This window comes from Lactuca saligna, chromosome 3 (assembly GCF_052625555.1).
Source record: "Lactuca saligna cultivar CGN05327 chromosome 3, ASM5262555v1, whole genome shotgun sequence".
NCBI classification, from domain to species: domain Eukaryota; kingdom Viridiplantae; phylum Streptophyta; class Magnoliopsida; order Asterales; family Asteraceae; genus Lactuca; species Lactuca saligna.
In genome coordinates, this window is record NC_136419.1 from 111,109,736 (window position 1) to 111,125,295 (window position 15,560).

Consider the following 15,560-nt stretch of genomic DNA (forward strand, 5'->3'; position numbering starts at 1 on the left):
CTCAGAATGATAATATATTGCCACGTGTAGACACACTTTATTTGTAGAAGGAAAATGATTATTTTCATACTCATTGTCATGGTATTCTTATACATACGGTATGTGTTTGTTAATGCCATGAATTACATTTGTAGATATAATATTTTTTCCTCTTTTAACATTTAATGAACTTCATTTTTGTTTGTAGAAGGGAAAGGCCAAACCTTCATCCTAGCGTTACGTGGAGAATATGAAAATGACAAAAAATAACGATGTACTTTCCTTATTATTTTTTTACCATATTATACCATCAAACTATTCTGGTGTAATATTGTTATAACTCAAAGTTATTTTCTTCAGCTTTTTACTGTAATGGTGGATGACATGTTATAACATAAACTGCATGTTTTAGTAATGTACTTTTGTTATGCAATGTTAAACAAAGTTGTATTCTTTTCATTTATTTATCATACTATTTTGTTAAAATAAGTTGTATTCTTTTCATTTTTAATGACGTCTGATCTGGTCCAATTAAAAGAATAGATGACAAAAAGGGCAATTTGGTCCTTTCTTATACCTATTATTCAATACAACTATATTGTTATTTGTTTTTGTTTTTTATTATTTTTAGTTTTTTTAGGTTTTTCAGAAATTGTTTCTAGCTTTACAAAACTGCCATTCATTTTTTTTCATTAATTTACACAACACTTTAATTGCCAAATGATATCAAAGATAAATATGGTCAAATTTAAGAGTCTTCCAAATACAATAGTACAACCAAAATAAACATTACGTATGTGTCTATATTTACATATAAACACATATAATAGCTATAATCGTAACAAAATGCTACCTATACACACAATATTTGTTTTTTCATAAAGCCAATTCATAATATTTTGACACACATACTAAAAGGTACATGACCTTAAGTAACCAATACTATCTTGTTTTATTTTCTTGCGTTAACTAAGTACAACTAGTACAGAACCAGCCTATGGACACACAAATTTTTAGTGTGACCATATGTATCACTTTTTAGCTACTTTGTCTGTTATGTGGCTAAAAAGGCACCAGGTTACAAACACACATTGAACTAACTCATGTAACAATACGTTTATCTATTGTCTCTCATAAAAAAAATATGACAAACTTAATCGATACCTATGGCTGATTATGACCTATGGCCTCAGTGATCGAGTGTGACTAATATTTGTCACATTTGGTATAATTAAGTGTGGTTAAAGTTTTGATTATCTATATAATGCTCACACTAACTAATTTAAATATATCCAAAAATAGTCTCTACATTTTTTAGTGACCTTTGGCCACACTTTTAATAAAAAGTGTCACAGGCTGTTTTTCAGAAAGTGTGATCGTAGGTCATTTTTGTACTTGTAGTTTCTCGGCTATCACCACCGGTGACTACCACCACCAGTACACCATTGCTTTGATTTCTGCCACCACACGTTCCATTTACTTCTAATTATTGTGAAATTCGAGTTTAATTGCAAAATATGTTTAGTTGTTTAAATTATGTGAAATTTGGCATATTTGTGTATATTTCATATATTTATGTGAATCTATGTATGTTTGGTGTATATATATACATGTATGTGTGTTTGATGTATATGTAGTATATGAATATGAAATTTGTGTATTTGGTATAAGTAGGATGTTATTATCTATATATGTGAAAGTATGTGTATTTGGTATAAGTATGATGTTATTATGTGTATATGTGAATGTATCTGTGTTTGGTGTATATATGGTATATGCATGTGAAAGTTTATGTATTTAGTATAAGAAGGATGTTATTAACTATATATGTGAAATTGTGTATTTAGTATAAGTAAGATGTTATTATGTGTGTATGCGAATGTATTTGTATTTGGTGTATAGGTGGTATATGTATGTGAAAGTATGTGGATTTGATGCTCTTATGTATTATGTGTAAGTATGTGATTTTAGTATAAGTAGGATGATATTATGTATATAAGTAGGATGCTCTTTTGTTTTTTTCTCAATGTTTAGCAATTTCATTTTAATTTTAGATCATTTGTTTTTAATATAATAATAAATTATTCAATGAAGCAACTAATAATCTATGTTGACAAAAAGTTTATTTAAAGAGTATATATAAAATCAACCTGTTATTTATAACTTTATAAAATATATTTTGATTATCAAATTCTAAATTCTATTATACTTATGTAAGAAAATTTATTTGAAAATTTATATATATATATATATATATATATATATATATATATATATATATTTAAATTCTATTATATCAATGTAAGAAAAATTGTTTGAAATTCTTAAAAACATAAAAAGAAAGGATAATATATTCATTGGACTAAATTGATCAAACGAATTTTAACTAATTTCAATGATTTTTAAAATGATTTTTATGTTTGATAATTTAACCTATAAGTTTATATATGTTGTTATTTATTATGTAGTTGGAAAATCTTCGGGCAATGCTCAACGACCCGATATGTAGGGATAAGCTTTATGCGTTTTTTCAACCGGGGAAAGATCAAGGGGAAAATAATGGGAAAAAAAGATGATTGTTCGCCAAATAATTAATTTGTGTTTTGTATGTTACACTTGTCATGACACTTTGCTACTTGTTAGAATTGTAAGACTTTAGTTGTTTAATTTGATATAAAATTAATTATAACCGTATTTGGTATCTAATAGGATGTTATTATGTAATTATTTTTCATTTGATGTCATTATGTATCGTTTTTTATATCCAAAATCGTTGATTACAAAAAATTAAAAAAGTGACAAATCTTATAACCGACGATAGGAAATATTACTGGCGACGTGAGCATTAGCGGCGACACAAATTATTACCAGTGACTTGAGTATTAGCGGTGACAATTGTCTTTACCGACAACATTTTGATCAATAGCGACAAAGCAATAGCGGCGACTTTTTACTAGCGACATGTCGTCGCTATTACCTTTACCAATGTCTTTTTTACTTTTTACCAGCGTTTTTTGTTGCTGCTAATTACCTTTTTTCTTGTAGTTATAAGGTACTTAATTAGAATAAGATGAAATTTTAAGAGCATTGGGTGTGAGCAACAAGATGCAACACCAAGTTGTGCCACCTCACATGCCACATAAGTAAATGGTATTATAACACCAAGTGGGGAAATGAGGAACAAGATACAACATCAATTTTTTTAGAATAAATATTTTTTATTTTTTATTTTTATTTTAATGTGTTTTTTTTCCTTTTTCATTTTTTTTTTTGCTTTTACTCTTTTTAATCACTAAAATAAATATATTTTTACGAAACATAAAAATTTAAAACAAAAAAGACATAATATTTAAAATCTAAAATTACGATTACAATTACAAAAAAACTTAATTTTAAACCTAAAATCATAACTAAAATATCATCCAAATTACTCATAAAATCTTAATTAACCCAAAAATTTCTTCCTTATTTGTTCTTTCATTGCTTTTAGCACTGCTAGATCCTAAGACGCCAAACCCTCATCGCTCGTCTGAAGAATTGACAATTAATGTGTCATTAGTTCTCTCTCTTTTTACTCATGTTTCTCTCGTGCTTGCATTTCTAGGAACTCCAAATGACAACGTTTCATGTTATATTTTTCTTTTATTAACAAATTGTGCTCATCGAACTTCGCTCTCATTTTCGCCGCCTCTTTTGCTTTCACCTCAACCTCCTCAGCATGCCTCGCAGCGCGCCTCGCTTTGTCGCATCCGGGCGGTCGTCATGGTGGGAATATCTCTTCGATATCATTCGGGATCTCATCGATGTCAGGGTTTAGGTCGATGTGGGTTTGTGTATCCGACACGTCGACCGAGCTCGAATTGCGAGACCTTTTGGATTGAACCTCCGACGATGTAGGAGTTTTATTCCACTTTGGATCTGCTCGAAACAATTCTTATGATTTTTCAATGTCTAAAACATGTCTCATTTCGACCCGATATTGTTCTTTTGCAGATTTAAACAAATCGAAGTCGTTGGTTCCGCTTTGCTGTTACGTCTCAAGCCAGTTGTAAATACAGTTGAATATGTTTGTTCGCTTAGTTATTTGACTCCATTTGGTGCTCAACATATCATTGTTGTGATACAGATTTTTCTTTAAAATAGCGTGAAACTTGTCGCGCACCGCCCCCCAATAAGCTCATTTGTTCATTCCATTTCCACGGAGTTTGTCTTTTGAAGTGGCACACCAAGCCGCATCAAAGCATATTCCTCCTCCGGTGTGCACCATTGTGGAATGCTTGCATTTTCTATTTCAACCACTATCGATTTCCCTTTCGATTTTCCTTTCCATTTCCCTCTCCTACTACCTCTCGCTTCCACTTCAACCAATGATTGTGTTGTAGGCGGTGGTTGGTTGGTTGTTTGTTGCATCGAATCAAAAGTAGGGAAAAGATTTTGTTGTAAATTTGGGTTTTGACCAAATATATTTTTCTTAAAGGTAAGGTGAGTTGGGAAATTGCAGTGGTGGTGAAGTGGGATTGAAAGCGGTGCCGTGGTATGAGATTTGTGGTGATCCTTGAGATGATAAAAGATTGAAATGATTTTCATAACCCACAAATCCGAGAGGCGAAGTTATGTTTAATTGTGTGTGTTAGGTTTGATGATGGAAGGGGTGTTTAGGTTTTGCTCCATTTTTTTTTTAAATTTGAAGAAAACATGTGTATAAGATATAGAGAGAATGAGGGAGATGTTTAAAAAAATGGGTTAAAATTAGTATTTATAAAGATAAAAAAGTAAACATTCTTTTTATTTGCGTTTTGACCGTTTGTAACGGTCCACTACACCAACGCTCAAATTTCTCCGCATTTCAATCGGTCGTAACGAGCACGAGTGATGCCATAGCGAGAAAGGGAAGGGGTGCTACCTCACCCCCTCCCCGTTACCACGCCGTTATGGCGTGTCCACGTCACCCGTAACAAGCAAAATTCAACCCATACCGTCTCGTCTAAGACTTTCAAAATTAGATTTATCTTTTATAAAGATAAATATTAATCATTAATTCAAACGACTCACATATTATTAATTGATTTCATGAGATAGAAATTAATTACACTCCAAGCACTACAAGAAAGTCGGGCATTAGCAGCAACGCCTTTAGCGGCGACGGACACTATTAGCAGCGACATGTAATTAATGCGTTACATGTCGGCGCTAATAGTGGTCATCACCGCTAATACTACTACAGTATCGATCCGCGTCAAATGAAAACTGGCCATTCGATCTTCTTTTCATCCAACGTGGTGAATGAAGAAAAATGGCGTTGTGTTTTCCCTCCAAGGGTGTCACCGCTAATAACATGTTGTCGCCGCTAAAACCCTAGCGTCGCCGTTAAATCGCGTCGCATATAACCCCCCACTATGTCTCTTTCGTGTTCGTTCTGTCTCCTTTCATTCCCCAAACGATTACACGCGACTACACATCGTCTCCTATTCCGACGACTTCGTTTGTGCCACAGGACTTATCTCCGGCAACCATTACCGTCAGCCACCAGTGGAGCTCCATTATTACCGGCGAGCATACACTCATTTCTGGTAACAGAAGTTCGATATAATGTCCTATTTCTCCCTTATTTTCTATTCAACTTTTGTTTTGGTATTTTCTTTACAGGTTTTAAGTATTTAATTTGAGGTTTTTGGCAACTATTACCACCGGCCACCAGTTAATTGTTGTGCGTACAATCCCGTGGGCAATATTAAACCTAAATTATACTGATCCAGCACTCATTATATCTGCTGGTATGCTCCAAAATTAAATTTTTTCAACTGATTTTAGATAGGTATAGTATGATTTTATGAAAATAATAATAATAATAATTGTTTTTATGCCTTGATCTTTAGTGGTTGTATGTCTATATAATTTGCTTAATAATTCCTGCTTTGCATTGTTGATTGGAATTGCATGTTGTTCTTGCTCCATTTGGCTTATAAAAGTTGTAACGATTTTCAATTGAAAACGTTATTGTAATTAACTTAAACTAATAGTTGGCTAAGATAATCAATATATTAATTAAATAGAAAATCAAATTACATTAATTTTTAAATTAAATTAGTTATAAGATCAAATTAAATTAATTTAAAAATTAAACTAATTGTTAGGATATTATGGAAATAAAAAGAATCAAAGGTAATAAAAACGTATGTTGTGATAAACTTAAACATATATGCACTATTGTGGTATTTTAGTTTTAAACTTATTCATAATCATAAATTATTTTGTAAATCTTATAATTTTGCAGGGTAACTAACTTTTATTCATATTGTATTTATGTATTGTACATCTTTTAATTTTACATGCTACAAATGAGGTTTACATGGGCGATATTCTTTGTTATGATGGCCGATGTTATAGGTCGTGGTCACGATGGTGATGGATCTGGGGATCCACCACCTCCAGGAGGCTTTGATCGCGGGCAGCATGAACAAGATAGTATCTTTTATTATAATATATTTATTTGCTATTTTTATAAATTTATTATAAGTTATCGTGACTAATATTTTTAATTGTATTTTTTCAGTCGAGCTTCCAAAGAAAAGGGGTTTGTCAAACAACATATAGCTTGGAAAGTGGATACGGGTAAACAAGGGAAAGCCTGTGGATTTGGATTTCGACACGAAGATTACATATTCCCCTGTCGGGAAGCCTGCCAATTGGTTTGCATATGTAATTGGGAGGTATTTGTGGAACAATGTCCCATTGAACGTGTCTGGTTGGGACAAGGTTTCCCCTGTGTTAAGGAATGCAACAGTTGTGCATATAAAGGTAACTTGGCTAATATTTGAAGTGTAGCTGTGATTGTTATTTAATTAACTAACTTTTTTGTATTTGTAGAGTAAGTTTGATTTGGATAAGGTTAACTTGGATTCGGAGTAAGCGGTCTAACGTCAAGTGATACAAACAAATGTTTTGAAAAAATATTAGGTGTTCAACACGGACATATTAGAGGCGTTGGGGGTAAAACTCCTACTGTTGTGTCTATGTACGATCACGAACAACCGATGACACAAGAACCACCACGATCACAACTAATTGTTTGTTTAAGTTGAAAAGTATAATGCTATAATGGAAAAACAAAAAAAAAAGTAAGATGCTATAATGATATGTTGGTAATTGTTTGTTTAGTATATAGTACAACACTGTAATGGTTTGTTGATTATAGTTTGATATGTTGATATGTTGTAGTTTGGTACTTTTTGGAAAGTGGAATACTATAATGATATGTTGGTTATGTTTTGATATGTTGATATTTTGTTGTTTGGTAATTTTTGGAAAGTAGAATGCTATAATGATATGTTGGTTATGAATTTGATATGTTGATATTTTGTAGTTTTCTAATTTTCGGAAAGTAGAATACTATAATGATATGTTGATATTTTGTAGTTTGGTAAAATTTTGAAAGTATAATGCTATAATGTTATGCCGATTATAGATATGTTGGTATTTTCTTATTTTGGTAATTTTTGAAAAGTATAATACTATTATGATATGTTGGTAATATATATTGTTTTCTTTGTAGTTGGAAATGCTGCAAACGATATTGAATGACATGACATGCTCTGCGATATTGGAAGAGTGATTTCGTTCATTGCCACCACCAAATAATGAAGAAAATAATGAGAGTGGTGATGAGGAGTAGGAATTTTAGGATTTTATGAAATGTTTGTTTAGAAGAATATTTTAGGTTTTATGAAGTAATCTTTTGGATTGTGGATTACTATTTTATAAATGTTGTATTGTTTTTAGTTGTGTATGGGTTAAATGTAAAGGATTTTATAAAATTGTGGATTAATATTCATAAAATTGTAATAGATTTTATAAATGGTAATATTAAATAAAAAAAATGAACAGTGTTTTTGCGGCGTCGCCTTTAGCGGTGACAATAAAGTATTAGCGGCGACCAACCAATAGCGGCGACAATGAATTATTAGCGGCGACATGACAATAGCGGTGATATTCTGTATTAGCGGCGACTAAAATGGCGTTAAAGACGAAGCATTAGCGGCGACGTATTTGCAGCAACAGGTCGCCGCTAATACCTTTAGCGGCAACAAGCCTTATCTTTTGCTGCGTCAATCGTTGGCGCTAATGCCCGAAATTCTTGTAATGTATGTATTTGCGGCGACATATGACTATTAGCTGCGACACCCTGGAGAGAAAAATCAGTGCTTTTTTTCGTTCCTTTACGACCCTTGGATTGAAAACAAATAGAACGGATGGGACTCGTTTGACGGAGATCACTATTAGGTTACCATTAGCAGCGACGTAGGGCATCAACGGCGATATGTAACACATCAATTACATGTGGCCGCAAATGCCCTGCGCAGCAACATTTCTTGTAGTGAAGTTAAGGCCACACATATTCAGAGGCAAGGGTGTTTTTTTCCTGAAACGATCAATACTAGCTAGAAAAAAACATCAGTACTGCTTAAAGACATACAACACATGCATAGACATCACATGCCTAAAAAAATTATCTTTTTGGACTATTGTATTCGATTTCTTGTAGATCACCGTTATCAGTTAATTATCACTGTAAAATAAAATGACAAACATCACATTTAGTGTTTTCTCGACTAAAATCGTTTATTTTGACAAAATATAATGCTTTCTTTCTGGTTAAACAAAATTACAATGAGTCCAAAAGTTAAGTTCTACAAATTATTTTGTGAAGAACACATTCCCTTGCAGATTCTAATTAATATGTGTCGTAAGAACATCAATCGATAATGACTTTTACTACGAAGGTCAATCTTATCTCTATACAAATTGCATGGTGTTTAAGGGATGAAGAAAATGCATATGCTATTGCTAATATTTATTATTGCTGTGTTACACCTCAAGAATGCTAAGAACTGATACAAAATTATTTCATACATCAATCAATATCTATATATAAAAGTATACATATGAAAATTTGAGTTTATATGATGGAAGGTTAACCAACACTTTAATCGAAAACAAAAAAAATAAAACCATCTTGATTTAAATAAGATTGCTCCATTTTGGGTTCTAGTTATTCTTAACGCAGCAAATGAACTCAAGAACGTAGCGTGATGTCTTCTTATGCCTGCAAAGTTCGAATGATGCTTCGAGAATATCAACATCTACAAACGATTTCACTCATTTGTGTGGTTCATGCCCACCATGATCTTCTGAAGAAAAAAACTTAGGGCTCATGCTCAAATGAAACGGTCGCATCCCTTGGTTTATTGTGTAGAGAGGTGGCGTGAAATTAGAACTTGAAGAAGAACTGAGCATTTGGAAGTTTAGTTGTTTTGGATCGAACTCACCGGAGTTGTGATTGTGTGAAGGGAAATAGGACTGAGTTTGAGGCGGTGGTTGTGGTGGAGGATACAGAAGAACCTGAGATCCCGACGGAATGGAGGGCAAAGCTGATACGTTCATATTGAAGTTATGAACAGTGTCGCCATGTTGATGATGAAATTGAGATAATGATAAATTAGAAGGATCCCATTTGAGGAAAGAACTGTTTGGAACGACATTGTTTATCAAACCTGGTAAATTCGAAGAATTAGGGTTTCTTCCAAAGAAATTACTAGATTGAACAAATGTCCCATGTTGATCATGCTTGTTTCTTTTATCTTCTGGATCAAGATTTTCGCCATCTTCACTGGTGTCTCGTGCAGTTGCTTTTGATCTATCAGGGTTCCAGTAATCCTCCCAATTCAGACCATTAACATTACTTTTAACCTCTTCAGATTGTGAACAAGCACTTAGCATTGCTTGAAGATTTTGTCCGAAGCTTCCTGGTGGGATTTGGAGAGGAGGGAGTTCATCGATTTCATGTTTAGCTGCATCAAGTAACCAATCGACAACTTTACTCGGTTGATTGAGTCCTAAACGATCTTGAAGATCATACAATTGGATAGCAGTGGGAACTGAGAGTCTAACTCGCCGATCTCTTAACCCTCTAACTGTACAAACTTTACTATGTCGATCTTTTCCACCAAAAGCTCTTGAAACTCGAACAATTCTTGGATCTTTCAATCTGGACCATGACGATGTGGTTAAGTTTGATTTAGGTACAATCTTGCTGACATCACTAGATCCTTCTTGCTTGGTTTCGTGGTTTGATTCTCTTAAATTTGAAATATTCATGTTTCTTTACTCATAACTGATGCAAAAGCAACCCCTTTTTTGGTTCAAGATTCAAGAAGAAGTGTCTGAAAGCAGAAAAGAAACTCATAATTAAACTCGTAAATGATAGAAAAGCATGTAAAATCAAAGCTTTTAACCCTGATTAGGATGAAGAACAAAGTACCCATTAAGTACTATGAGTACTCCATGGCTTCTTTTTATTGTTCTTTGCACATCACACATAAAATAAGAAACGGAAGCTGAAATATATGTATAAATAATCACTAGAAAGTACATGGATCAGATAGACATATGAAGGAAACTTACTTGGACATAGATTTCAGGTACTTTTTTCCAATATTCAGCTATATTTCTTGAACTAAACTTCACTAGCTTGCTATTATAGTTGAAAACAAGCTTGTTTTAGCCGAATCTAGAGAGAAAGTCTATAATTTCAAAAGTACTTGCTTAAAAGAGAAAACCTAACTGTAGAGGACATGAGTTTAGATAGAATTCATGATAGAAATGAGTAGAGAGAGCTTCGGAATGTTGCAACTCAACCAACCATGGCCAATTGGAATGAGTTTTTAGTAAAGATAAAAGCAATGACTCATACGCTGCCACGTGTCGTACATTCCTTCGGCATCATCTTTAGCTGTCGATATCTTATCGGAGATTATTTTCGTCACGCGATAATGTTTATGACGAAATACCCATTAGTAAATCAATCAATTTTGATAAAAATGATCCTCACTTTCACTCTTTCTCACATTCACTACCAGCTAAAAACCTCAAAATTATCCCTAACAAGTATAACCAGAATAACCAAATGAAAGAATGTTACTTTCAGCTAATTTAATGGTGTGATGTGGTTGAGAAATGATTGGATGGATGGTTAACAAGATACCCAAATTTCTCTTCTTAAGGTTAAGTTACATTCTTTAACAAAAGAGCAAAAATGTAGCTAGGGTTTGTGGGGATAAAATAGTGAAAGAAAAAGCAGCATAATTACTTCTATGGGACCATTCTGAACATATTGAAAAGTTGTGTGTAGTGCTTTATCGGCAGTTACAAATTAAAGCTAGGGCATTGTTTTATTGAAGTTTTGTAGATCACATGGTGCAAAAGACAGATGGATAGGCACGCCTGTTATATTTGGGAGAACTTATTTATCGTATAATAACCGGTTATATTGTGTGTCATTATATTTTCTATAGTGACATATCTAGTCCATATGATTAATTGTATTATAGAATTAATTAATGTTTTAAAAAACTATTTATTTAATTGAAACAGTTTGGTTGTCGATTCAACTTAGACTGTTTCATAAAAACTAGCCACAATCCTATATCAATCTTAATAATTAACTAAACATAAAATTTACAAAATTTAAAATAAATCACAAGTAAACTATTGTAGATTTACAAAATATAGCCAAAATATTTTTTTCTTCAAATCGTGACATTTCCAAAAAATATGTCATATAACCTTATATGGATGGGTCTTTGTTATTATTATTATTTATTTTAATCTTGGTTGTGTCTAGTTTCGTGATTTACACGCTTGTTATCATTACGTAACTTCAAACTACATTAATGTTATTTAAATAATTAGTTTCCTATATCAATTAGTCAATTGAAAATGACTTGATGGTAATGTATATATGCAATGGTGATGACACATTACAAAATCTATGGATATATATGATGACATTTACAAACTCATCTTCTAGGCAGACGATAAAAATTTCCTAGATCTTTTGAGTATATACAAAATCCTTAAACATTTGTAAATTGGAGAAATTAAGATATTTACACCTACTAAAAAGCTTTTGTGGTCAGCCTGGCAAGTAGCAAGGGTATGAAGTTGTTTGGTATTCAATTATTATATTAATCCAATCTTGGGTTAATTCAAATAGTTCTCAACCCATATATTATTGCATCAAATTAATTAAGTACATTGATGTTGTGATAAACAAATTTCAATTATGTAGTCAGATACATTGATTATATAGGGTAGTAAGTTATGAAAATAAAGGATGCAATAAGTGAAAAAGAAAGTCAAATTCATAATTAATTGAAAGTTATAATTATGGGCTTTTGAGTATGAAGATAATAATTACAAAAGGAAGGAGTCATGTTGAGGTGTATGAAAGCAACAGTAGGAAGAGACAGTACCCTCTTGAATTATGAATGAGGGACCAATTTACTTACATATACTTGTCTATCTTCTTCCTCTTCCACTAATTCAGGACCACTTCTGCTTTCTTCCTTTCCACAGAGATTTGCATGCAGCATATTCAACTCTCTCTCTCTCTCTCTCTCTCTCTCTCTCTCTCTCTCTCTCTCTCTCTCTCTCTCTCTCTCTCTTACTTTATATGGATTATCTATAGGTTTTATCTTTGGATTTGCGGTTTGGTACTAGAACTATGCTTAGATTGACACTCGCAACTTGGATATTAATAGTGTATTTGCATGTCTATAACTATAAGTGCATTGATGAAGGATATATATAAAGAGAGAGAGAAGGATATGGGCATGGTGTGTAGTGAGAGGGATAGAAAAGGAAAGAAAAGAAAGTGATTTTGGCTTGGTGTATTTGACCTTATCTAATGATTAGAAACTGCAGAGTGATGATTTTGGTGTGTGGTTTCTATCAATTAGTTAGAAGAAAAAATATACATCTATGACTTTTTTACGAGGAGTAAGCACAAAAATTTGCTAGGTTTCTATTTCCTTTCAAAGACTCGGGAAACCACGTGCCATGGTGTGGATTCCCGAGCGAAAGACTCTGTTATCTGTTTGTGGACATGTTCTAATTGAGGACAGCCCGTGAATATTTTGAATTTTAGCATATAATTAAATCTTAAAGTTATCGACGTCGTATGAGAACAACCTACGAACGTTTCAAGTCTATAATCTTTAGGTTGTAAAAAAAATAATTTTTTAATTGAAATGTTTTAAATACTATGAGTTAATAGTCCGATGAGATTTTTTTTACTAATGTTGTTATATCGCATACACAATAATTTATGATTTATAGAATTGTACAATAAAACATTTTAAAAAGCCAATGTTTAGTTTAGAGAAAAATTGTTATGTAAAAATCATCTACCGATCTTTAAATCGTATTATTAAATTATCTAAAAGTTTGTTCACATCAATAAATAAAAGAATTGGAGAATTCAAAGATGTAGTTGGTGTGGATTTTATAAATATCTGTACCGTTTAATATGTTTGTTTGTGCGATTTTTTATAATCGCATCTTTCTTCTTAATAAAATACTTTGTAATCCGTGTTTAAGTTTTCTTCTTGTAAAATTTGGCCAATGTGATTTTACCATGCTGACATTCCTATATCTATATGATTTCCTTTTCTTTTAAATAATACAAAAACATCCATACATAATTGTTATAAATCCCTTTATATATCAATGTTTTTTTGAATAATTATTTCAATCCTAAATTAACCAACTATATCTAAAATTTAAGGAATTAATTGTGAATAAATATCGTTTTATACATTGTACTAGTTTTGCATATTAGTTTTTTAAATTTTAAATTATCTTCATATCAAATATTTACAGAAACTGATATCATCTCAAATCCTTTTTATAGTACATACCATAATTTCCTCTATATACACATCAATTCTTTAATTCCTGTAACTTATTCATCACTAAGAAACAAAAACATGTTGCTTTAAAGTAAATTATTGTTGAATATTAGATTAGTGTTTTATATTCATCATCTTATACAATGAAAACGTCTATATTATGATGGGTTTTAGTCATAAGAACATCCTATGTACTCATACAAACCTTAATACTTGGATCTAGGTTTCTCTATTGTATATGGAATTAACCAAGACCATAAACCCTACATCTAGCATATGATAATCGACATTAGCATAATAATGGGCTTAAGATATTACCTTGATTGTTATGTAGCAATAACAATCACAATTCCTTCTTGTAATGACTTTAGAAAGCTTAGAGTCACAAATGTCACTCCTCTAATGGTTCACAAACACCAAAAGCAAGAGGATGAAGAAGGGAAGAGAAGGAGGCTGCCCAAAAATCGTCCAGAACCCTAGAAGGAGGCTTGTCCACGTTTTTGGGGCTTAAGGATACTATTTATACATGTAGGCTATTAGGGATTTAAACTAGGAAACCATAATCTGACTGCTTAAGCCCTAAGCAGCCCATGGATTCCTTTCTTTAAAGCCTTGGACGATTTCTTATGGGTTTCCCCATAGAATTCATCCAACCTTATAATATAAGATAATCCATAGCCCAATTGCAATTATCTTATAATTATAATTCCAGTCCCTTAAGTTTAAATTAATCTCTTTTAGTCACAAACTTAATTCTTATTAATTCTTGACTAATATTAATTAAACAATATGATTTCTCCTTTAATATATTATTCCCATAATATATGAATGAATCATATTTAATCCTTTTTCTCCATAATTCATCCTATCAAGTTGCTTTGGTGAAGGCAACCTAAAAGGACCATGCACCATCGGATCAAGTACATACCAAAATAGTTATGGACTTAGACACTAATCCAACAGTCTCCCACTTGGATAAGTCTAATAATTATTCTGCGTATGACTTCAGATCCTGATCTGCAATCGTAGCTTTCCAAAGTCGTTGTCAACTCTGATCCTATAAGATGCGCGTGTCCTTAGATAAGGGATCATATATTCCTCCATTCTAGATATCGTATAAGATATGATTTCAAATCATTCGTTCTGTACTATTTCTCGATTTCCGTTTTATGACGACTGACTAATTGAACAAATCAAATTAGCCCTAGCCCGGCTAAGCATTTACGTTTTTCATCACTAAATCATCGAGGGGCCCAAAGATATCGCTTTTATCCTACTTTGGATAAAAGGAACAGATAAACTTTGACTCAATGTTCGCTTGCACTCACTTACCGAATCACACACAACAATATGTTTTATAACACCGAGTTACTGTTGCGTTTGCATATCATCAATGTGCAACCGACTCGCAAGATACAACTCACACATCTCGGTTTCAAGAATATAAGATGTTATCGTCTCACCAATCACTCGTGATAAAATCAATGAATTGATCCAAGTGAGTGTGGGTTTAATCCAATGCTCAAATCATATTCATGAGCACTCATGAACGTTGCAGCAAACATTTGCTTATGTCTAATGCTCTTTAGACAATCCACACACCAATTCACGACAGTCTTCATTCATACCTACTTCCAACATATGAACGACTGTGGCCCGTTTGAATAATTTGACTATTCTTAACCAATTAAATTATTCAGGAAGTTAAAACATGCAAAGTGAAACACAAGAATAATACTAATCCCATATGGCCTCAAACCTTTGAGTATAAATAAAACACCTTTTATTTATCACCATATCGATTACTCATTATTTGTCGTTTCAGGTAATCAA

General features: G+C 32.4%; 1 protein-coding gene across 3 annotated transcripts; it reads right to left on the reverse strand.

The window, feature by feature from the left end:
- Positions 1-8,800: 8,800 nt before the first annotated feature.
- On the reverse strand, positions 8,801-12,588 carry LOC145037126 (uncharacterized). 3 transcript variants are annotated; one of them, XM_078985703.1, is made up of 3 exons: positions 10,601-11,107; positions 10,441-10,510; positions 8,801-10,199 (listed from the first exon to the last, which is right to left on the reverse strand). In XM_078985703.1, exon 3 carries the CDS (start codon positions 10,132-10,134, stop codon positions 9,136-9,138), a length of 999 nt encoding a protein of 332 aa, XP_078841829.1. In that variant the 5' UTR covers positions 10,135-10,199; positions 10,441-10,510; positions 10,601-11,107; the 3' UTR covers positions 8,801-9,135. The 3 variants fall into 3 exon arrangements, with proteins under 3 accessions (XP_078841829.1, XP_078841830.1, XP_078841828.1); XM_078985704.1 differs by lacking the exons at positions 10,441-10,510; positions 10,601-11,107 and adding an exon at positions 12,327-12,588; XM_078985702.1 differs by having other exon boundaries at positions 10,441-11,107.
- Positions 12,589-15,560: the final 2,972 nt, after the last annotated feature.